General features: G+C 35.3%; 1 protein-coding gene across 1 annotated transcript in view; it reads right to left on the reverse strand.

Moving 5' to 3' along the window:
• The window catches only part of HERC2 (E3 ubiquitin-protein ligase HERC2), a 186,885-nt gene that overhangs the window by 125,484 nt on the left and 34,934 nt on the right, over positions 1-26,467 (reverse strand). Inside the window, exons 13-23 of the mRNA XM_083119057.1 lie at positions 22,780-22,887; positions 20,673-20,882; positions 14,559-14,752; positions 11,423-11,623; positions 10,007-10,235; positions 8,958-9,068; positions 7,730-7,925; positions 6,550-6,755; positions 5,065-5,220; positions 3,342-3,527; positions 1,894-2,035 (exon numbers count right to left, since the gene is read on the reverse strand). Of these exons, the coding sequence (XP_082975183.1) occupies positions 1,894-2,035; positions 3,342-3,527; positions 5,065-5,220; positions 6,550-6,755; positions 7,730-7,925; positions 8,958-9,068; positions 10,007-10,235; positions 11,423-11,623; positions 14,559-14,752; positions 20,673-20,882; positions 22,780-22,887 (1,939 nt within the window). The remainder of the gene's footprint in view (positions 1-1,893; positions 2,036-3,341; positions 3,528-5,064; positions 5,221-6,549; positions 6,756-7,729; positions 7,926-8,957; positions 9,069-10,006; positions 10,236-11,422; positions 11,624-14,558; positions 14,753-20,672; positions 20,883-22,779; positions 22,888-26,467) is intronic.

Below are 26,467 nucleotides of genomic sequence, written 5' to 3' on the forward strand. Positions count from 1 at the left end.
AAAACGTATACACCTAAAGTTTTATTTGAGCTCTGTTACTGGTTTCCACATTGAGTTAAAGCTCTTTGAAAATGCTCATTTTTCTCAAAATTTGGGCCCAAAATATTTGTCCGGTTGGAACGGTCTTCCTGATGGCAGAGTGGTTAGTTACATCATCGTTTTGTATTCAAGGGGTCCCAGGTTCGATACCCAGTAGAGGCACATAGTGGTTCAGATCCCACTTTAATAAACTGTAGGTCCAGTCTCGATTAGCCAAAATGGACTTAAAAACTGAAATCGAAATAATATCTGGTTGGGAACCTAATAAAATTTGATATTTACAGCGTCAAGAGGTACCTGTAAAAAATTTCGAGATTGATATTACTTGGATAACAAAAGATACAACAGGGGGAATTTTGGCAAAAATAGGCAAATTTAAGTTATTAGTTACAATTATAAATATTTACTTTTAATGAACTATCATGAAATTACAATTATTGTACGTATTAATTAATTGCAAAGTACGAATGGCATAGTAAGCCCGTTAACAGCTATTATTCATGAAAAGATGTGTAAGGCTGTGTTTCAAATATTTTCTGTTAAAACTTTGGATGTATATATTTCCTATAAAAAAATACAGCAGCTCTGATATTTCATTATTTACATACTCAAAAAAATTATATCCTGTACATTGATTTCCCTTCAAAATTGAATATCAGTCAGTTTTGACCCTAAATTTCAGCCATATGCATTAGATGTGGTGAAGAAAGATACGGAACATAAAATGTAGCCTGAAATGCACTGAGAACAATGTTTTTACCCCAGATGTCTATAATTTCTCTTGGCTGAGTTATTATAATTATCGCAACTGTCTGCATAGGCCAAAAATGTTGCAAGACATGAAACAAAAATGGCCAACATTTTCAAACGAAGTCTAGTTATATAAAAATAATGGCTGTTTTGAACTACCCTTTGAAGTAGGTTACAACGTCAAACAAATGAAGAATTTTAAAAATGGTCGAGTGACCATTGCTGGCCCATTTGGTACGGATTGACCCTGAAATTTTAGGCGATGTCCAAAAAAAGTAAAATTTTCATTAGCAGGAATAAAAAAAACGATAAAAAAATTTGTAGAGAAAGAGCATATCTTTGCAATGACTTTCGACATCAAAAGGTTTTGGTTCCATCATCCCCACATGATGAAAATTCAGATTTTCGTAACCTAGTTATCCCACCACAAAAATTATGCTGCAAGTCCATTATTAGTCTTCTTATAGGCATTTGTAAAATTTTTTGAGTGCTGATGTATTTTTTTCTGAAATCCTCATTATTTCATTGAACTTTGCATAAAATTTCCAAGAGATCTGATGATTGGTTAAGGAGAAAGTAAATAAAATGTAAGCAAGGGTATCTTGTGTCGAGGGTCTCAAGAGTGACAGACAACACTGATTTAATGACATTTGAAAATGCTGTAAAATGAAAAGCATTTGAGACAGTGAAAAAAAATTATTTTTCTTCTTTTTTTCAACCATAAAGGAAGGGTGTATACCAAATTTCATCGAATTCGGAGATGATGGGTGAGAAAATATTAGTTTTTTGCGTTGATTTGATGTGGAATGACCCTACTGTTACATCTTTTTATACATGAATATCTGTTATCGGAAATCAGTGTCTATAAATAAATGAAAAATCCATTTTTCAGTGTACAATCAACACTAATATTCCCTGGCATTTCCAGGTTATTGTATAGTTTTATGGAATTCCAAGACTTTTTTTTAGCTATTTCAATTTCCATCACTATTCCAGGATTTCCAGGTCAGTGGGAATCATGATTTATCAAAGTTCTAATCTTAGTACTGTACATATAATCAGATATGTGGTTTAATGCCAAAGAAAATAATTGTAGCATCTTACCTGAAATCTTGCACATCGTAAACTTTGCCATTTATAACAATCCACAGGCCTCCATCTCTATTGTGGTTTTCTAAATCAGCTTTTCTGATCATTGGGATATCTTCAGGTGGCTTCTGACTCATTACTGGTGAGTGTGGAGGAACTGTTTTCAGAAAAAAATATTCATCAAATAAAATGCATTTATCTGGAAGGTATATCACACATGTCTACATAAACAAACACAAGCAAAAGTCCTACAAATTGGTGCATGGTACATCTCAGGTCTCAAAAAACTGTTGTGTCACATAATGCTATTGATGTAAATTTTATTTATTACTTCAAAACTTTGGTTCACATTCAATTCATTCCTCGGGAAGGTTCCTGGCATATTGAGGGAAAAAAATGAAGCACTAATTTTTATTTACTCATTACTAGAGGCACATATTTTTGGTAAATAAAAAAGCAAAATTTCGGTATAAAAACTGAGTCAATTTCGCGTTCAAAAGCGGTAAATAAAATAAAATATCGGTGTTATAGCGGTGAAAAATTGGATCAAAAGTGGTATATAAAAAGACATTTTAGTTTTAAAATTGTGAATATAATCCTAAATTTGATTTAAAAACTACACTTATTCCACAGAATTAACATTTCACTTCTAATAGGCCATTTATGTAGTTATCCGAGTATTAAGTTTATTTCTGTGTAAAGGAGTCTATTTTTGTTTCTCTAATATTAACAACAGAATTAATCATTTTTCCGGGAATTGCATAACTTGCAGGATAATTCAGACTTCAGAAGGTGCCGCGTCAGTGAATAAACCCTAAATTTCGTGTTTAAGAGTTAATTTCGCTTTTTGCAGTTCATTTCGCATTATTTCGTGACAAAACATTGTCACAAAATGCATCTCACACCTTTCAAAAACATGAAAAATTAACACTACAATGTGTTTTTTCAAATTTCGTTTTTTCGTCAAAAACGAAATATGCATGCCCCTACTCAGTACTCTTAAAAATTGTCATTGAGGATAGATCCATTTTATACCAAAATACAATATGAAAAACATAACAGTAATAATTGATTACTATTCCAGATCATTTTTCAGAGGAGTGTGTGAAGAACTAATGATGCCAGATAGTGTATAATGGAAAATAAAATATATAAAGTCAGAGAATGTAAAATCCACGAATATAAAATTTGATTCAATTGCAATTGGTCCTTGATTTACAGCCAATACTTTCTACATTATTTAAAAAAATAACCTTTTTCCTTACATTACCCTCAACACATTACAAATTCAAGTTTCATTAACAATCTTACTGGAAGAATTATATGCTTCTCGTCCACAGTGAACTACTTGATCATTGTAATTAGGCCACTGTTAACAGCAAGAAAGGAAAAAAAAAAACAATACTACTAATTAAACTTGCCGCTGTTTTCTGCACTTGATAATGAATATAACTGAAACCTACCAAGAATTCCAGGCCAGGCAAGATCTTCTGTATCCTCCTTGTCTACTCCAGGAGCAAGCCTGTTAAATTTGTCCAGAGCATCCAACAGTGGGATCAATAATGGAACCCAATTGGTCTGATAGAGGAGCAATGGAACATGCATCTGCAGTAGCACCAAACAAACCAACAATTCTGGTAGCAAGACACCTGAAAGGACAAATAAAACAAAACTGAATCAATTCAAAGAATCAAAAGAGTAATACATTAACTTTATTTGCATCATAGATCTGACTAATTTGTTCACAATTACTTGTTAAACTTGCACTTCAAAGAATTAACATACAAATTATATTGAAAATGATGTGTATATATATTTCTTTCTTGTCAACATTTCAACAGATCTACTGTTAATTTTCCTTCACTTTTCTATCTGCTGGGTTGATTGAAACAATGAGGATGAACAATGAAATGGATGAATAAAACAAACACAATGATACACCCATGGCTTGACCACGGTTCGAACATGGGCCATTTGAAATTCCAGCATTTCACACTAACCCCTCTTCCAGGGAGGTTAGCACATTTAAAGAACTGTAGTAATATGGCATTATTGGATGACAACTACCATATCTATATATCACACCAGTTTTAATCCAAGTACATGAATTTTTTCTGCTTTTGGATGTGTGAGTTTCTTATATTACAACGTTCTTCCAAACAAAATAACAATAAAAAGGTAAGGTAAAGTTCACTGTTCATATAGCACCATGCCATGAAGGCAAATTTATTATTAAGCACCATGCCATGAAGGCAAATTTATTATTACACAGTATCAACAACCTGTCTTTTTTACACTTATTTAACAATAAATAAATTTTAAGTAGTAAGAAATTTCCAATGATATTGTTAATTAATTACTAACATAAAATTAACCAACAGTGATAACTGATATTCTAAAAATCCAATATAAAATTGCAAATGCTCCATGAAAAACCTGAATGGTTCATTCCCTTTCTTAATTAGTGTATGTAACCTGATGACTGCAACAAGTGGTACGCAACAAGTGGTACAAAAAAGTAAAGTGCTCCCCTGTGATGTGCACCATGCAATGAAGACTTATAGGGGGGTGTGGAGTTAGGGCCCCACACTTTCTTGATCACGGCCGAAGGTGGGGGTGATGTGATCAGCACCACACCCCCGGGATGGCTTCATCCTTTATTTAACCCTTAATGTTGAAACATGCTGTTTCTAATTTGTGAGGTACCACTTGTTACAGTCAAGCGGCTCCGGAGCCCACCCAATGTCATATAAAGTGGATACCTACAGGAAACTCGGGGGGGGGGGGGGGGTAAATGCAGCCTGTACAGTACCATGAAGGCATGTAGGAGTATGGAACTAGGTCTCACATGTTATGTGATAAACAAGCATGCTCTGGCTATCTTTGACCAATCCTAGGGCAACACTTGGTGAGCTCCAGTCACTTTATCAGGAATGTTGCCAGAAAAATTCTCACTTGTGATCACCTACCCTGGGTCTCTCCCATAGCAGCCAAATGCCCTACAAAACTGCACCGCAGCAGTTCTTCATACTTAGATATGCACTTCATAAAACCAGGATACACAATTGAGACCTTTCTATGCATACAAATAATAAAATAAAATGAGTTTTTACACTTATTATAGGCTATTTGTAGAAATATAGATTTGATATTTTTTTTTTTGCAGATGATTTACAAAATACTTACCTATTATATCTCCCTCCAGAACACAGGCAACAAGAGAGAAATGTTTACTGCTTGTAGCTGCAAGACATGATGCAACTGGCAATGTGTCAACCACATGGTTACACAACAGCTGGATATACTTTTTCAATAGTGACTCTGCTCCAACCATTTCTTGATCTTAAGAATAAAACGACATGCATTAGGTAAAGAAAATACAATAGGCTGTCCTTAGATTGCAATAAAAAAATTACGATTAACATTATTCACAACACTTTATAAGACAAAAACACATTTGCCACATTCATGATGTAATCAATTCTGCAAACTTTAAAGATGGGAACATGGAATTATCTCAGGTAATAAGGTCCCTCCAGTTAGGAATTGTAAACAGCTGAGATACAAGATATGATTAGAAAACAGTGAAATATCATTAGTTTTCCTTTTATTGTGCTGCCTGTTATAAGGTGTGCATTTTTATCAGTTAGAGTATAACAATAAGAGGAAAAGAACTATAAAAATAATTTATATTTCACTTCATTATATCTTCACTGTTACTTATTTTGAAAGTGAATTTTAATTTTTGGTGAAATATTTTGTTGTAGCTTCCCAGAACTTTTAAAAGTCAACACTACCAAGATAGGCACACAATTCTAAAAAAACTATATAGACACAAATTTTTACACATACAACAGTTATACCAAGACCATGTTAAAGGTCAATTTATTATTATTTATTATTTATTATATACATTACAAACAGCACATTGATTATTTTATAACAGGTAATGTTTCACAAACTTTTCAGAATGAATGACAAAATGATGTGCTCTAGAGAAAAAAAACACATCCTGGTGGCAGAGTGCATTAAGTGGTTGACTTTCAAAGATTCAGGTTCGAATCCAAGGCTGGGTATGGATGTTCATTGTAACGGTCCCTTTATCAATTTCATCTAATAAACTCATTCTCAGCTTTTCGATTAATCAAAAGTTGCAGAAAATTGATGCTAAGTAACAAAAATACACACACAAAAAAAAAATTTACGTTGCACTGAAATGCTGAATGAAAATAGAAGTTTAGCCACTGAAAAGTAAGACCTTTATTGACACTGGATCTATTGCACGTTCATATTGTAACAAGATTTTAAATTTTTCAGTTGGTTTTGTATGATCCTATACATCTTATGTATAACATTATGTTAATTAAATTAGGCTATTTGCAGCCATCATATAATACAAAAACAAGCCCCTTACTAACAACATAAAAGCAGATGTAACAAACTGAAACAAAAAATAACTTGGTTAATACTTGTTTTGTTGGAACTAATTTCTTATTCAGCTTGAAATCAGTAAACATTTGAGGTTTAAAATCACCATATCTGTATAGGCTGTAAAGCGGTGCAGGGCACTCACAAGGACAACATGCAAGCCCACATACTTGAAATTATGCAATATCTCATTCAACAGCAGCAGTAATAACTTTAGTGGTAATACTAGTGGAAAAAGTGTACCTGGTTGAGATGTTCCTGGTTTATTCTCTTGGCTGTGGGGATATATCTGAGCTATGAGCAATCTCTGGAATCTAAGGAGCAAATTGAGGCTTGGTGATCTCTCTTGCTTCTCCCAGGTTTCAAAGCGAAACATACCAGATCCACTCATCGAGATGTTTTCTGGAGCCACAGACTGAAGCCTGGCTAATGTTTGGGACGAAGCATTCCTAGAAGTACATCAAACAAATATCAATTAAACATAGTAACATTTGTAATAACAAAATTTGTACTCCAATATTGTCTATATCATCTATTTCCAATCTTTTTATCTACAACTGAAGATGCAGTTTTAAATGGAAATAGCACAAAAATATATTATTTTTCAATACTATTAAACAAATTCAAATACTACAAACATCCTTCATAGCCTGGTTAGCAATTCTCCAAAAAGCCTTGGAATAAAATTGCAGAAAATAGTGCTCAATTAAAGCGAAAACATATTACCTTGTCCCCGTATAAAGCAGCTCTGGGGCTGACCCAACCTCAAATCAATGGGTACCTGGGGGCAACCCTGAGGTGGCAAAGGCAGCTGGAGCATGGTGCTGATCACATCAGTTCCAAAAGATGCCAAATCGAGAATGTGTGAGACCTTACACCCACATGTCCTAAATGTACCTTCTAGGCACAGTCTTACATGCACGGCGAACCTTACCTTATTTATCTTATCTTACAAAACTTTTTTCCGCAACTTTTCCACACATAGAACATTCATGTAGAACATGATTTTCTTATTTAATGTTTAAATGCACATAGATAAAGATAGTACCCAGTGTAAGTTTCACTTTTGATACAAAAGTTTTGTATGTTCAAAGTATTAGTTGCATGACTTTTTGGACACCCTGTAGTAGTAACTGTTTCACAGATCAATTATAAATTTTGAGATTACACCAACATTTTTAAAAACCTTTGTTTAGTTTTCGACAGGTTGTGACAAAAAGATCTGACAATGTTTAAATCTACTATATGCACAAATAGGCCAATTGGAACCTAACTTACAGTAGAATTTCAACCACTGAAATTTGTTCTTGTTAACAGACATTGAGTACATATTCTTAAAATACTGCCACTCACTACTTGTACAATTCTACTTTTACTTTATTCCATCTGTTCACAAGTGGTGCCAATGAACACATTCCCTCACCTCAGAAGTTGTTTAACCAGGTGCAGGAGGGGAATAGCTGAATTCCTGTCTTCTGCGAGCGCTGCTTCTTGTGCTCTTTTGGTTTCTGTTTCAAGCAATGCTTGCTCTGACATCAGATTCTCACCCTGCTGTTTACTTGCTTCCCCATTTTTATCCAATTCTTTTTCTCCCAGTTCATCTAACTCCTGCAGCTCCACTACAAAAGAAAAAAAAAATTTTTAATTTGAATGAAATGATATCAGAATGTAGCAATACTTGTTAAACAGTTCATATTAAGACTGAACAACAGATAGAAAATGAATTTATTTTGATTGATTAATTTGGTTTATTTTAATTCGCTTTTCTGCCACTTTTGGCTAGTCGCGAAGATGGGATGAGTGATGATATGATGAAGTTGATAAAGGGACACACACCAAGAACACCCATGCCCAGCCTGGGATTTGAACCTGCAACCCCTGGCATCAAAGCACGATGCGCTAACCACTCCATGTAAAATTTGATAAATAATTAGAAAGAACCCAGTAAATAATACACCAAAAAGCACTATACAATCTGTGGACATTACATTACAAATATTTAATACAATACTAACAGAAAAATAATGTACTGCTCTTGGGTGCACCATACTGCCTTATTGAAGTATGTAGCTGATTGACTGTGATAAATTACTAACATTTTACATGGTATTTGAAAATAAGAACACAAAAACTAACTACAATGTATTTAAAGATATCTGTTTGGCAGTTACGCGGAGATAGGTAATTTACTCTGATAAGTTTACTTTTAATTTTTCCGTGCAAATTTTCTTCGCGATAGATTTCGCCACCCATCTGGTGGTTTCGTCAGGTGTGTACTGTGATGAAGTACACCAGATGGGTGGTGAAATCGATCGCGAAGAAAATTTGCTCGGAAAAATGAAAAGTAAACTTATCAGAGCAAACTAACTATAATTTTGTTCTCAATTTCTACTTCACTCCAAAAGCAAAATAATATTCACAGCAACAATTATCATAATAGCCCACATTGGCAACTTTTACAGATCTTAGGAATTGTGACATTTACAAAAAATAATATTCACAGCAACAATTATCATAATAGCCCACATTGGCAACTTTTACAGATCTTAGGAATTGTGACATTTACAAAACAAGACTGACTTACTTGACTTCCTTTTGCTCAAATCAGGAGCATAGGGCTTCAGTGAAACAAGAGACAAGCATTTAATTACCTTTGATAGCAGCTTTCAGTGCTGTTTCTAGACCTCCATCTGCCATTAAGCTTGATACAAGGAGATCTGTCATGAATCGATGGCCAGGACTCATGCTTGAAGGGTCTGAACCTGGAAGTAAAAGAGACCTCAATTTACATGCAAGAAACTAAATACCACATACACAGTGCATTCAAAAATTTCCAGAACTAATGCTACTAAGAACACAGTTTATCGTACAAGAGCATTTTGATTATTATTTAACATTCAACATACATCCCTTCCCTCTCTACATACATTAAAGATCACTTCTACAAGGTGTGTGTAGATCTCCCTTTGAAACCGAGTTCAAAATGACCGTCGCATCCTTCTGAATGGTCTCCACATGACCAAAATGTTCTCATGCCAGTGTAGTCTTCAGAAGAGCCAAATCCAGCCAGTAGGGTAGATGGTTAATTATTGTGCTGTGACTTTCTAGCAAGAAATTGCAACACAATGAGCAACAAATGATCTGAAGCATTGTCATGCTTTTTGGCATAACTCTGTGATTTATTTTCTAGAGCAATCATGTACCTCTATTCATAATGGTTCTCATTCAGTCTGTCTTAGAGAAAGCATGAATTTGTAGTGTAGTCTCCTTGAAACAAAAACTGGAATAAGTAATGTTTTCCCTTTAATTTTTGTGGCCCCTCACTTTCATCAATCTGCCATTTACCTGTTTGATGTTTGGTGAATAGGTCATACTGGAGAAAATCATGACTTTGTTGCCTGTGTAAGAAATTCGGGTTGTCAACAGCTCATGATGCTTCCACACACTCTTAATGAGTGCAGAACGAACTTGGGATACAGTTTCCATTTGACAAACATATCATGCATAATAGTATGAATACTACCCAAACTTATATTGAGCTTTTCTGGTAATATTTTGATACTCATATGACAGTTAGGGGGAAAGTGCACCACCAATACCTTTGACATTCTTCTGTCTAGCTTGTGGAGAGGCACGTTTTTATTCCCTTAACATCAAAGGACATTGATGATAACCAAATCTGACTAGAATTCCACATTACCTGTACTTGGAAGCAGGCCAGACAGAGTTCTGGCCCTCTCATCAGCTGTTGGGAGCAGAATGCTCCATCCTGCTTGAAGAGTTGCCTGGGCTGCTGCCTGGATGGTATTCAGAACCCCAGCATTGCTGGCCAATTCAACTACTCTCTGCTTTAAACTCATGAGCAACCTGGTCCCTGCATTCAGGCCAAGGGACTTCACATCCACACAGTGACTTATTACAGCATGTAACTGAAGGAAAAGAACAAATAAAAGGTTATGTGATATTACTTGATAATGTCACCATACAAATTACAAATGAAATGATACATGTGAAAAAAATCATAAAAATCTACTCAAACAGAGTGATAAAAGCATATTTTTACTTAGGATCCAATGAAAGTTGCTGACTTCACTATTCTTGAGGGAGAGAAAGAGAAAGAAATCTAATATTGATGGATCATTAAGAAATTTTGAACAATATATATAAAGTACTGATATAAATTTGCCAATACTGACATTCTATTAATCTGATATAAAACTACAAGTGTTCTTTGACGAATCTGAATGGTTAATTTACTTTCTTAGTTAATGTGCATAACCAGATGACACTAATGAATCTCCCTAGAAAAGGGAAACACAGATTTGGACAATTTCCTTCACAAAACAAAGGCATGCGAATTATACATTTATATTCATAAAAATAATAACAAGATGGCAGAAATTTGCACTAAGTTACTGGCTACTTATACAAATATCAGATTGGTGGTAAAATTATTGACAAACTGATACACTAATATGCCCATATCCATTGATATCAATAGTGTTCCAATTAATCAGTCTCATTCCGAATTATAATCATTGTGCCATACCTGTTCCTGCAGTTAAAAGTTAAGACCTATAATTATGTACACTCAACAGGTGTCTGCACATGCTTTCATACGTGACACATTTTGAATAATAGAGAAATTTAATGAAGTTCCTGTAAATCTCATACTTTCCGTCACATTTAATTTGAACTTTTTAAGAAATATTTTCTTGTCAGATGAGGGAGAGGGAGGGGTAGGTTGAATCACTGCAACTTTTCTTTATGCTGTTTGGAGAAAAAGGAAACTTGTAACTTATACTACATGCTCTTTTAAATTATTTTTCTTTCAATTTCACAGATATGGTGTGTAGAAAAGTTTCAGGTAACATATGAGAATTAATTGAATGGCTTTGGAAGCAAATCAAGTGTCACACTGACATTGATTGATTGATTTGGTGTTTTAAGTCCACTTTATGCACAGTACGGCTAATTGGGACTGGACCTACAGTTTAAAGTGGGATCCGAACCACTTGTGCCTCCACCGGGTATCGAACCCGTGACCCCTTGATTACAAGGCGACAACGCTACCACTGTGCCATCGGGGAGGCCTGTCACACTGACATAAACTAACCTGTAGCCTTAAGAGGTTCAGTCCAGCGACTGCCATGCATTCTTTCTCTTGCGGAGGAGGCCAATCAGATCTTCCGTCCAGCCCCTCACATACTTGGTTCAGTAACTCGTCTAGCAGTACAAATGTCTGCTCACATACGTCAACAACAAACGGGACTCTTAAGCTTATGCTCCAATTGTTGCTACTGCTCCAGGCAAAACTCTGAAAATACAACATTTATGTAACAATCAATTATACTAACACATGCCATATTCAATTAGCAGATACAATAAAAACATAAATACTGATCAGACATGATTATAAATTATATAGCTATTAAACATGCATGAATGTATATTTAAATACAAAGAATATGCTCAAAATAAGTTCAGTTTGCACTGTTGCAGTCATGATGGTGGCAATGCATGTCAAGATTCTTTGCAAAGGCATGGATGTCATTTGCAGAGATTCAAACAGTGTTTATGCATAGTGCTTTGTGTTTATGATGTTTAGAACCACAATTTTGAAATAAACTCTAGAAATTTAAAAACATCTTCCTCTTCCCAGGTGAAGGTAAAAAAATATGAAATGCACTACACACCCTGCAAATGGACCAGCACACATATATTATAAATACGTGTGATATGGTTAACAATTCTTCCCTTCTGTATGCAGTTTGTTCATCCCTTCCCCAACACATTCTGCAATTTGCTTTTTGAATGCGAGGAACATGAAACCAGCTGAAAGTATCGTCAACCTTGTGAGGTGTATGGAAAACTTGCCTAAGTGATTCAATGGTACGGAGATGGGTGTGACTATTCAATGAAAGTTCCATGATGAATACAAGGTCAAAGAAGCCATTATTAAGTGGTTTGTATCGCAAGCAGTAGCATTCCATGTTGAAGGAATATAAAAACTGATGCTCCACTAAGACAACTGCCTCAACAATGATGGTAACTACATTGCAAAGTAGAGTATGGTATGTGCATACATTAACAGTAGCCTTAAATAGTTTTGTAAATATATTTTTGATTTTTTCTTAATAGCACTTTGTCGACATAAAATTTACTTCTGGTCATATATGAAATAGCAAAAAATTCATGGAAACGCTTAATTGATTAATTTATCTCGTTAACTAATACATGGTTGATAAGCTTTGCTTTAGAATAGAAACTACCCACTACCTGTTAAACAGTAATTACAAAACCAAGGTAACTGAACTTCTATGTTTATTAAGGTTATGAGGACTCATATTCAATTTCATACAATAGAAAGTAGGAAAAGTGGAATTTTTCAGGCAAGAGGTATGTAAAGTAGAACCTGCTTGAAAATGTAATTTTCCACTGAAATTTCAAAAGTTTATTTCTGCTACTGTGCTCCAATCTCTCTCATTATGCTTCTCATAATTCGGAAATGATAATATCAGGTAATAAAAAAATGAATGTTTTGAGAAACATAAATGATATTGCACTTACATAAAACTTCATGTATTGCCATAGGACAGTAATGTGTTTGTTCTGCCAGCCAGCGAGGAACCCATAAATTGTAAAAGGACCAGAACCTTTTTTCTCACCCAATTTAAATTAGGTCCAAGTTGCATATTGTTTCATTTCAATACCGAACTTGGGCTGTATTTAAATAGATCTGGGAAAAAAGTTCGGGGACCGAATTGAAATACTTTAAAGATAAAAAAAGATTCTTTATGGTCCAGAACCCATTTTCTCTTGTGCTGACTTTCTCCCCACGGTCAGGAATTGAAATTATTTGCAATTCCTACCTTTAACAACCCTACTGCCAGCTCCTCCCTATTGACACCAATTTTTGTTTAGTAAAGATGCCAAATTATATTGCGTAAAAACACAATGAACTTATGTGAAGTAGAAAGACTGAAATCACAATATTTTGAAATAGAGACTTTGTGCTGGACATTGAATTGCTATTTTTTGAACATTAATCATTTAAAAGCTAATGTCTCTGCTGAGTACATGTAGTGAACTACAGTTTGTTTGTATTTCATTTGGATATACTACATCAGAGCAGACAGAATCATTTTCATGACATAGATTCGCGTAGTTTCGACGTGGCCACATGTGTGACCTTCGGCCAAGTTGTGGATGCAATCACGTTATAGATGGGGTTCCTCAATGATCTTAATGACTTTGAAAATATCTGCATGTTGTATTGTATGAAGGGGAACAAGTGTATAAGTTTGCTAATTTGAAAAGTTTAGAAAATAACTGTGTGTGTACTGTAATATTGTACAAATATTCAACACATTATTGTCCATTTTCATAATAATAAACTTGGCAAATATAGTTAAGACTAGGTAAGTAAAAACCGTTTCAAGATAGTTAGTTGGATGTTTTATGTAAACTAATCAAATAGCGGGACTAATTTGGAAAAGCAAAATTTAAGTCTTTTGTCACTTTCACATTTTTAAATGTAATTCAAAAATAATTGATTGTTTCTCGTCGTCATTCTCCTCAAATTTCTATACTTTGCCTCTGTAATAAATTCTGATGCTCATATTTTGAAATTCAAAAAGTCTAGCATAATTCCCTTACAATAGTTTTCGGGTTGAAAATAAACTTTCTTTAAGTTCTCTAGCAACGTTTGTTTCCATGGACAACAACAATCATGGCAAGCTCTAAAGAATTGTTTGTTATACTTCTAAACATTTAGTTAGAACAAGCATGATGTAGATATTTTCGAGTTGAGTATACCAATATCTGATTGTATCTGGACTGAATCTCCTCATGTATATGTCACCCTTGTTTCAAACACCTTATCTAACCAGGAGTTAATTCATCTGTGTGTTACTGATCTGTAAGAAATTATGTAGCTTGACAATGAAGAGTGAATCAAAAAATGTGAGAAAAAAATGCACCATGGAAACGGGTTGCTAAGGACGTGAAAAAAGGGGATTTTCACCATTAAAAAAGGGCTAATTGGACAATTTCTTAATGTTCTCGGCCTTTTGGGACAATTTCATGGGGGGTCGTAATCGAGGCATTTTTTGCCTCCGGGGCTTCCTTCATGGAGAACATTTATGTCAGTGAGTGGTGGGATTGGGGCTATATATATATTGGATATCTTAATAATACAATGTAAATATTTACAAAATACAAATTACAAAATGAAACAGGATGAACCTTACCTGTGTGGGTCCACAACCAATGCCTATTATTGTCTTTCCTTGTAGTGACGTCATTAATGAGGGTTCTATTAAGCTATTTCCTGTACCCTCTCCCACCTGTCCATAATCATTTCGTCCCCAACCATAAACTTCCCCTTCTTCTGTAAGTGCCAAAACATGGACGGAACCAACTGCCAGAATCTTTACAGTTTTACCTGCAAAATGTTACAAAAATAAATTAATTATATTGTAAACGTAAAGTACGTAAAGGGCAAATACAAAACATATTCATGTTTAGGGAATAAAAGATGCAGTTGTATAATAAATACACGTAAACAAGTTACTAACTTTTTCTGCAAGTGTTACTTTTAACGGTTCTATTCATTTCGATGGTCCCTGCCACCATCCACTTGGTAACTTGTTGCCTCACTGCTGGGCTGGTTTCAGTTTCCTGTCATTTCCCTGCATGCCACTAGGAGTGCTGGCTGGAGCCAGTTCGTCTGCTATGTTTACTGCGCATGCCGGGTTCCAGTTCTTGCAGTAGTGGAAGCCAAATGTGATGCACCTGAATCCTGACAATGTTTAGTTCATGCTAAAAGTACATAATTGCATGCTCTCTTTGATTTTGGTGTCAATTAGCAAGTGCGATGTATGCGTGACTGAAACTTTTTTGACCTTGTGTTTGTTGAATTTGAGGTGCTTTACTAGTCTGGTAGTTGGCTTGGATTATTTAGTATGTCAAAATATTGAGCTATTTTACCTTCATTTGAATTTTCATTCTGTTGCACATTTGTTTGCTCCAATACAACTCCTAGTGTCAAAAAGTAAATTGCGGTCAGATAGTGGTGAAAGCAGAATATCTTCTCATTATGTGAGCAAAGTTGACGGTGTTTTTCCATCAAATGTGTTGTATTGTGATATGTCAATTATGGTTCCTAGTGACTAAAATTAGTATCCTCAAAATTTTAAAATGACAGAAAAATTCAGGATTTTATGATTATTGCTTTGAATAGTATTCTGAATAAAAATCTTTGTCTCTCCAGAAAACCTGTACACGCATGGAACCCATTTTGCATCAGAGACAATTTTAGTTTAAAAGCAGGTATAATTATGCAAACTTACTTCGAATATACCACTAAAACATAAACATGTCATTTTCTTAAAATTATATAATTGGTCTAAAGTGTAAATCACCAACCCTGAGACCTTCTGTAAACAAACGGTCTCACCGATTTGATGTATCACTCCACGTCAGCTGATTCATGACTGCAATCATCTGCTGTTACACTCATAGTTCGCCACACCTATTCATTTTATATACGAGCCGCTGAATGTGAAAACCCACTCTCAAAACATCAGACGAATATGCAGCCGCATACATTGTTACATTCCCGGTCATTCTCTCTTTCATAACACTTAAATTTGCAGACACTGACACACCACTGCACTGGGATACCAACTTAACCACTTCTCTTACTGGTTTCTCAGAATATGACTGACAGAACGTTACATAAATATTGAGTAGAATCTGTTTCTCGCCCCTTTGGTGCTTTGAAAACAAGCTCAGAGAACATGGAGACCTTCCCGCATGCATAGAACTCGCCATGTTATTTTTCTAAGGACAAGTCAGGCAATATTACTAAGTGGTACTACTTCCTTGCTGTTCACATGATTCTTTTTAGAAAATAACCAAACATGATTCTTTTTAGAAAATAACCAATGTTATAAAATATCATTATGTACACAAATCTCTAAGCTCATTGAAAGTTACAATGCATATTACTACAAAATGTTCACACTTATCTTGCCTTGCCATGTCACCAAGTTATTTTACGAAGTTCACTATATTTGGCGGGACAAAAATCGTTATTAGGATGCTTGTCAAAGTTTCCAAACACAATAAATTTATGAACTTTCACTGTCTTTTTTTGATCATCATCATCAATATATTTATTGGACTTACAGCATTGCATATGGCTGTTTATGCCTATTATATATTTTATTTACATAATATACAATTTACATAAAATCTACAAACAAATTCCAAATACACTCCTATCTATATCAAACCTTAGAAATATACATTACCATGTTATACCATTTTGTCTAAAAAAAATGCAAGTAAAATATATTCAATTCACATGCAAGAAAGAAGAAAAATTTATGGGAAATGATTACCGGTGCAAAGAGTTAACCATAAAGGTGAAGCAAAAAGTACAAAAGAAAGAGCATTGGGTTTAAAGTGACATTTGCTGCAGCATATCCCATACTACAAATTGGCCGTTGTTTTACCTTACGTAATGAATCCTGTAGCAACGCTGGATTTTCGTGTGGATTATTTTACTTCTATGAGTTTGCAATGCTTTCTGCATGCACGTGTTTTTGTTTACATAAGGTCTCAGGGTTGGTGATTTACACTTTAAGACACATTCTCCAAGCATGCAGAGGCAAGAAAACAAAGAACTTACTGGCATACTAAGAGAAAACTATCATATATGAAGAGTGATTTTTTTACGTAACAAATGTAGGCACTGCCTATGAAGGCACTACATATCTTACCTTGCTTGCTACATGTTTAGTGTAAGAACTGTTTAAGTCAGAATTATTCTCCTGTTACTTATTTCATTACTGCAGTTTCCAAACCAGGGTTCCCACGCAAACTCCAAATCCATTTTCCCTGAGATTTCCCTGAGTTTTCCAGAATCCTCACATTTTTTCCAGAGTATTGAATGCACAGTAAATGACTACTATAATTTTATAATTTCATTCCCTCATAGCCATACCATCCTCACCTTCTTTATTACTGTTGTTTTCTGATGCAAATAACAAAACTAGTTCAATAATAAAATAAAATTACACTTCTTTGCATGTAATTAAGAACAAAGATGACCAGTTTTCTAGAACTTTAAACAACTCTGAAACAATTTCTAACATATCTGATATAGAACATTGAAAATTTTTCACACTTTTCATAGATGTTTATAAATGGATACAATATCAATTAATCTGTAATGCGTACAATAATAGTTAAGACAAACAAATTATTGGAATTTTTAAAATGTATACAAATGAAGTGACAATTATTAGTACCAATTTAAAAAGGAATAATAAGTTACTAAGACTGAAATATGAAACAAGAAATGTACTTAATGTCGGATACAGCAAATTAAGAAACTTTACTTCTCAGAAGCTTCAAGTTTTGTTTTTTTTAATTGTTCTGCAATAGCCTTTACTTCTTTTTGCATCTTTTGTTGTTTGGCTTGTAAAGACAGATCTCACTTGCTTTAAGTTTCCTTTCGTTTTCTTTGTGATCACATTCCTTTCTCATCTTCTGCAATGCTTCTTTGTATCTAATACGTGCACCTGTAATACTCTGGATCATATCTTTGCTTACTTCTACATTTGACAAGCCTCCTACCACTTTCACTGCATCATAAACTTGCCGAATAGCCACAACAGACTCTTCTTTCAAGTTTTCTATTAAAACCTGCTTATTTACAGAAAACCCACTTTCCACATATGCATTGTCATGTGAAAAAATCAAAACCAACTTAACAGTGCTCCATAACTCAGAGAAGTCATCCTTGCCCTTCATGACACGTGTAAAAAAATAATCTAGTGCATCAGTTTTGATTGAAAAGTTACAAAACTTCTCTTTCAATTCATTTTTATTACTGACATTGTGCAACAATGTCTTAAACTGGCGAATTACTTTATCACCAGTTACAGCCTTCATTCTCTTTCTCCTGAGAAGTTCCTGTATCAGGTTTTCCATGCACTGAGCACATCGCTTTGGAAACTGAGTCATTTGCTTCGGAACTAAACAACTAGCAGCTCTCACCAACCTGAACTTAAGGGGACTACGTTCCACAATCTTCTCTGTTCTTGACTTCATTCACCTCTTTAGCTTCCAAAGCAGCTTTGCCACCAATTCCAATATCAATCTTTGTCAAAGGAATAAAGTTGTCAGAATTCCTGACATCAATTTGCATTAATTTAAAACTAATTTTTGCATTGTTTAAGATGTCACTTTTTATGAATCTCCCCATTACATCTCTAACAAAACTTTCTAGGAAGTCATGAAGAAATGGAAACATAGGTTTGGGGGTTTGGAACATTGTCAAATATGTCATTCTGGCATATCTGTTGAGAAAACTATTTCACTACATGATATTAATGTAGATCTGCTGGTCCTACAAGTAATTCCATTTTACACATATGTGAGCTATTGAGGCATGTAAAAATTCACGTGTCATGTCATGACTATAACAATAGTTGAACATGATCAAAAAACTTAAAATATGAACAAGTATTTATGAACAGTACATAATTCATATATGGCACTAGTAAGTAAATATTTAAAATTCTGTTCTAAATGCAGTAAATACACAATCAACAATATTGTACACAAAAGATGGCAGAAAATAAATATTTCCCTAAACAGGACACTCCAGTTTTTTACTATTTTGTAAAAAAAGAAGGAAGAAAAAACTTAAAACTACTCCCTAATAAGGGAAATCAGATGAACACTGGTTAACTTTAGACATCAGGTTATCTTTATTATGTGTTTTCCACACCTTGAAATATATTTTACTTAATGTAAAAGATCGAAATCGGTTAATTAAATTTTAAAAAGTGCAAAATTTATGAGGGTATACACTTGGTGACCAGCCCTGGAATCACATTTAAAAACAAGAAACAGACAAACAAATAGATACGAGTTCCTTGCTGAAAGAGAAATGCTACAACAGCTTGGATTATCCACAGACAGGAGCATATTATAATCCCTCAGTTTTGCTTCATTGGGGACCATTAATCAATTACAAGATTTTCCCTGAGATTTCCCTGAGATTTGTATTTTTTTCAAATTCCCTGAGATTTCCAGGTTTTCCAGGTGTGTGGGAACCCTGCAAACGCATTTCACAATGAAAATAACATGAGGCAACATAACAATACAGTTTGTGTACAATTCAACGACAAATGTCACATTAAAATAAAATTTCGATAACTTTATGTATTGTTAATTTTCATTTAAAGATAATTAATTCCCTTAGCTTAAAAACAAGCTAACATTGCATTTCTGGTACTGAGAAAACAAAATTTATGATTACTTTTGTTCCACGTGCATGCTGAAATATGGTACTTATTCCAAAGTTAGTACCTATGTCGCTCAAAGCCTAAGAGTTACAGGGCTCTGACAATTTGCACATTTTACATTGCTAACCAACTCAATGAATTTCATAAAATGGGAGGAGTCAGACTGAAAAGTAGTCATTTCTGTATTTATATCTACATATTATTAGAATAATTATATCAAGAACCTTCAATGAGCAGAACATGTGACATGTTCCCAGATTCCTTCTTGGAAAAACAATTAACCAATTAACTTCCAAGTGAGGATAGTATGTTTCTTACATCTTTGTCACATCAAAATCACTGAACTAAACTTTAACACTTTCCAATGTTGGACCTCATCCAACATCATGATTTTTCAATTCAACTCCAATGTTGGAACACATCTGACACTTTTGCGTGTGTGTGTTTGTTCGCCTGCTCCACTGTTGGTGCCTGTCCGAAGAGTTTCCTTATATAGTACAGACTCTAGCCAACAGATAGAGCAGGTAATACTCTTTCTGTTTCTTGGCATGTCATGTGTTTTGATGTGAATAGATGATTGTGTGTTGTATTTGCACGGTAGTGCTAGTTGGAAAATGGCAGAGAAGTCGTGTATTTAAATTATAAACAAAAATAAACAAAAACACTTGAATCATTTTATGTATCCTAAAATAGATAATAAAATTATCAGGTGAGTTCATATTTACATTTTTCTCTTTTAAAATTGTAGGTTAAATACAAGTAATAAACCAACCTCATTCCTGCCCAAAATAAATCAGTGCTGGGGAGTATGCAGGTGGCAGAAAAACTGGATTGGATTGGGTTGGGTTGGGTTAAGATGTTACGTGTGGTTCTACTTAGTCTTCTGAGAGAATCAGAAGTAGTCCTGTGTTATTGAGGTAGCTTTACATTTAGAACTGCCAACATGATCCTGCCTCATTTTTTAACCTCTTTGTTAAACCACTTAACTACCTTGAATGTCTTAGTTGCTAGCCTTAATATGATTCCAATATTACTCACCTAAAAGTCCTTCTACAAGTTTTGGAAACCTCACATGTTCCTCTGATCCATGTCCAAGTCGATGAGTATCTCCTTTTCCCCAAGTATAAACTGCCCCGGTTTTTGTCAATGCAAGACTGAACTGTGCTCCACAATAAACCTTTATGACATCTAATCCCTGGAGCTTATCCACCAACCTAGGTGTTTTAGAGCCATCACTTCCGCCTCTTCCTGGAATGCAGGAACACACAAATGTATTAATGTTATATATATTGTAAACATATGGTGATTGAAAGTACGAGAAAACCTCGTCAAGAGATTATCTTATGCTTGTTCATTAACTGGGATTGTCTGACCTCCGAGCAATCTCAAGAATGTGCACGCATCGTTATTTTCTCAGAGCTTTGACTGAGAGGTAAATACGTGGATCTAACGTGATCCAGCATGTTCGAAAGGTGTAATAACCTTTCGAGGCAAAACATTATAAAAGCAAGCTCGCCCCAAGGCTCGCTCTCATTTCTCTCATTTTACTCATTTACTTTATGTCAAACTGAACTATAACAACGGTGTACGAAGTTTACGGCTGCATACGCCTTGCAGCCACTCGTGCGGGATTGCTCGGAAGACTGAGCCAAGGGTCACGGTATCGAACCTTGGCATCAGTTACAATACGGTCAGCAAGAAGCATTTGGACAAGATACATCATTCGTCTACCACGTATGAACAAGCATGAATAACCTAAATTCAATCATCCATATCTCCTTTCTCTCAGTCGGAGCAGGTTCAATCACAAGTATATTTAAGCTCTACCTAAATGTGTCATTGTTGCATCCCTGTGAACTCAGATACCTGGTAAAAGAGGGATTACAACAATATTAAATCACATGAAAGGGTTGAATATCCTTAAATGTTACACCTCGATTATAGAATCTCAGGATGCTACTGGCAATGCAAAGGTAAAGCTACTTACAGCATGCCAAAAAGGCACATGGGGGTATGATGTAGAGCCCCACACATTCATAGTCTCGGCCATTTGTGAAGGTGATGTGATCACCACCTCATTCTGGCTGCCGTTACCTCACCCCAGAGTTGCCTTCATGAACCCATTTATTAGAGGCTGATTGAACCCCAGAGTCTCTCCACAGTGATGTTGCTCATACAATTACCACCTGAAATCAAGTCCAAGTTTCCAAGATTGCGTTCAGATGGCGTACTAACTAGACTACCGCAGATCTGGCCTCATAAGGAGATTTTAAAATTTATGAAATAATTCTAACATTTTGTGTATTGGGACCAAGAAGATCAAAAGTAATATGCAAGAAAACGTCTGAACATAAAAAACGAAGGTTCGGCTGTATTTACATTCAGCTATGGTTTACAAAAGCTAAAACCCAAACACATTTAATTAGCATCTTTCAGGAGGCATGATTCCATCAAGAAGCATTCATTTCAGAAACTGAAATATCCACTCGGTTACACCAAGGCTTAATATACCAACCATATAGTTTAGTTTAAGTCAATATTAAAAAATTCATATAATCAATAAGCACTAGAACCTCTTATTCTACCACTATTTTCATTAATGGATCAAGTAGGCTTCTATTCTCCCACAAATCCAGACTGCCAGTCTTGAACTACACATTGAGGAGAAGAGAGAAAACCACTACATGCCCATGCTGGGAATCACGCTAAGGACCTATCTGCCACAAATTGTAGCCAACCAGCTCTCAAATCCAAGTCCCCAGATTTTCACCTCTATTTCTCTTGCTAGATCAGGATTGTTCTATTGAGATGAGGAGGACTGGATGAATAATGCAGGAAAATGCAAGATCTGGGAACAAAATATCCATGTTCCACAGCAGTTATTTCTTGAAATGAGTAACTTTAAGCGTAACTCAGTTACTTTACCAGATAACAAAACTAACAGTAATTCTTCTCAACATTTCAACTGTAATGAACAAAATTATGGTTTGCTTAAATAAGGGGAAAAAACCTTTATCTTCATGTATACAGATATTGCATTATCTTAGCATAATAACTAAAATGTTTTGGTACCCTGTTGACTAAATGTGTGGCCAAGAGAAAAATAAGACACTTAGAAAATTAAAAAAGTGAGAAAGAAATTTACCTAATTTTCCATAGTCACCATCTCCCCAAGAAAACACTGCCCCTGCATCGGTAACTGCAAGTGTTTGTGCATCTCCACTTCCACAAGCAATATCAATAACCCTGTGACCTACAATGAAAGAGAGAAGTTACCAAATACAATATTATATCATGTGCAACCACAACAATTCATATTACAGTCATTACCTGCCAATAACAGCTGGCATGAAGCTTCCAATAGTATAAATACTGCTACTAATATATTGAATTAAGAAAATTGCAAGGCTTATGGGTTTGTGCCAGCAATTATAATGAGGTAGTAAATATACCATATCCTTCTAGTAGTCATTATTTCCTATTAAACAATTATTCAACTGTATTTAAAAGTTGCAATTAAAATCGGGCCGCGATAACAAGCGGTGTGCAATCAGAACGCAGAACGGCAGAATGTGACCAAATTCTGTCTCCTCATTGGCTGCCATGTGGCTGGGGGTTTTCTGTATTGCCACGTTCGCATAAACAGGCAGACAGGTGATACGCTTTGTTTATTTTGGCCATATGAAATATTTTATTTGTTTTCTGTTAATTTCATAGAAATCTGTTTGATTTATTTGTTAGTTATAATGCTGTTGTTTGTGTTGATTTAAATTTGCAGTTTTTGCTGTATATTTGTTACACGCAATATCGGAAGCTGAAGTCATTTCCGGTTTATAAACATTTGTAGAACTGTCCAATCTTTTATTGATTCCGTTGCCGAGACAACAGTGCGTGAAATGGAAAAAGTAAGCTGAGTTGCGTGAGATGATGTTTATTTAGTGAAAAACACTGTTTTATAGGTAAAGCCGCAACTTAATTCAAATGTGATTGCGTTTGTGAATATTATTGTTATTTTGCAGTGATTGTTTAAAGGCAAAATGTGTTATTAAATTTGTAAAATAGCAAGAAGCTATTTTTTTGTTCAAACCGTTTCGTCCTGAGAATGCTCATTGTAGCATAACATTAAGGAGAGTCTCATAACTCCACCGCACAAGGAGATTGGGTAGCTACCGTGACGTAGTAATCCGTGATCCAGTGGCGAACACCAGAAAGGAACGTCACAGGTAAATTTGGCGCTCAACGTGAAGGCATCGATGATGTAAAAGGATACATTGTAACTGTAATATCGTGTGAAAAAAACGTGTGTTTTGTGCCGTGTGAAGTCATGAGGAAATTGTCGAGCGTTACAAAGTCTGATAACACATAGATGTAAGTCATGTGATCGATTTTGCAGAGATATCAAGGTATGAGTAGGAGAATTTTGAGAAGCCAGAGCAAGAAGAAAATGGATAAATTGAGTTGTTGTGATGATAAAGATAAGCCCTTGGACGAAATATTTCAGTGCAGGAAATGCGAGGCGTATTTCCATTTAGGGTGTGCAAATTTGCCAATATCCAGAGAATTTATTCCTGATGATGACTTAGTTTGTAAAAATTGCAAATCGCATAGTGCTACTTTAAATATGGAGGTACTTTGTGGATGGTTAAAGAGAATTGAAGAAGGAAGGAAAGAAGATCAGAATGAATTGAGGAAGATCATTGAAGAAGGAAGGAAAGAAGATCAGAATGAAATGATAAAGAGGTTTGAGAAAATGGAAGAAGGAAGGCTAGAAGATAAGAATGAATTAAGGAAGATCATTGAAGAAGGAAGGAAAGAAGATAAGAATGAATTAAGGAAGATCATTGAAGAAGGAAGGAAAGAAGATCAGAATGAAATGATAAAGAGGTTTGAGAAAATGGAAGAAGGAAGGCTAGAAGATAAGAATGAATTGAGGAAGATGATTGAAGAAGGACGGAAAGAGGATAAGAAGGAGTTGATGAAGATTATGGAAGACGGAAGAAACGAAACTAAGGTAGCTTTCAGAAACTTAGAGGAGGTATTTAGGAATGATAAGGAGGAAATGATGACGAGAATGAAAGCAGACCGAGAAGAATTGATGAAGAAGATTGAGGATGAGCGGAAAGAAGATAAAAATGAAATGATGAGAGTAATAGAAGACAGAAGACAAGAAAACAAAGAAGAATTGGAAGTTGTGCGATGTGATTTGTTAAAACAGATTGATGAAGGGAGAGATGCACTAAATAAGATAGAAGAAGTCAGGGAAGTAGACAGACGAAAAGTAATGAATGAATTGGACACCGTAAAGGCAAGGATAGAATCCGTCGTGGATCAGCAAAGTACTTCAAGGAATTTGTGTATGCAGGACAGTGAGAAGATGAATAAAGAAATTAACCAGAAGTTCTATTTTATGGAGGAATTCCTTTTAGGGAAGTTGGAGAGATTACATTTAGAATCTGTGCAAGGAAATCCAGGAATGACTACTGGAAATACTGACAGATCTGTGGAAAATATTCGATGGGTGAGAGATGATAATGACCCTTTGATTTCCGGTATATCTTCAACAGAATCTGTATCTTCTGCTGAATTGTTGACTAAAAGGAACCGTAAGAGGAGAAGACGTATCCAAAGTACAAAAGGGATACCCAGACAAGATATTGATAAATCTCCTGATGTCTCTCATAGTCCATCTCACACTGGACATTTTTTTAGAATGTCGGATATTAACTCTCTGAGCAAATTTACCGGAGAAATAAATTCCATATCAGCGGAGCGTTATTTGGAAGAACTGAAAACGTCCATGGATATAATGAAAATGCCTATGCACTATAGATTAAAGGTGCTTCCTTCTGTAATGAAAGGGAAAGCTAAAGCCTGGTTTATTGCCAACGAGAGAAGGTGGAAGTCTTTTGAACAGTTTTGTGCCGCGTTTAAAAAACAGTATGCCTCTGCAGAAGCGAAGCAGAGAGAGATCCAGATTTTAAGAAACAGAAGATATTCCAAATCCTCAGGTCTTTCTATGGAGGATTATTGTTGGGACGTCTACGGGTCATACTGTAACTTGGTCGAACGTGTGGACCAAACGGAAGTGTTAAGTTTAATTATTCATCAGCTCCCATACAGAATATGGCAGCTAGTATTAACAAGAGATCCTCGAAACATTGACCAGTTGACCAACTTCTTGGGGAAGTACGAAGCCTCAGAACAGATAGATGGGTGGAGAGGCGACGGTAATAAAGCAGAAGAAAGGAGACCTAACCAACCTCGAGTTCGCAGAGTACAGATGACAACTTCTACTAATAATCCTGGAGGATCCCGCAGCGCAGAGAGCGGAAATGGGAAGGAACCAATCACCAGGGAAGGACAGCGATTCCCGGGTGGAAGGTGGAAGAATAGAAACTGGACAAGTAACAGACTTTATAGAAGGACTACGCCGTACACAAATAGTTGGAGAGGAGATCAAAGAGCTCCAGAACGAAAAGAGTGTGCAATACAGACGGAAGAGCTACCTTCCAGTAATCTTAGAGTTACAGCGTCGCCATGGGAAATTAACTGCAATGAAGTTCTGGGTTTAGCCCAGCACCCGTTGTAAGCGGTACTCTTACGCTTGCAATGAAGGGCATGCAAGTACAAGAAAGCGACGAAAGTGAAGACCCATTCCTAACAGAACATCCGTTAGAAGTATTGTACTTGAATATCGAAGCCACTCCTCTAAATTATTTAAAAATTAGAAAGACGATAATGGAAGAAGATAGGGATAATGTGAAGAAACCTGAAATTTCAGTGGAGGTATTAGGATTCCAAAGAAAATGTACTCTGGACACGGGTAGCGAATG

Source organism: Lepisma saccharinum, chromosome 3, assembly GCF_977018435.1.
Source record: "Lepisma saccharinum chromosome 3, izLepSacc3.1, whole genome shotgun sequence".
NCBI lineage: Eukaryota > Metazoa > Arthropoda > Insecta > Zygentoma > Lepismatidae > Lepisma > Lepisma saccharinum.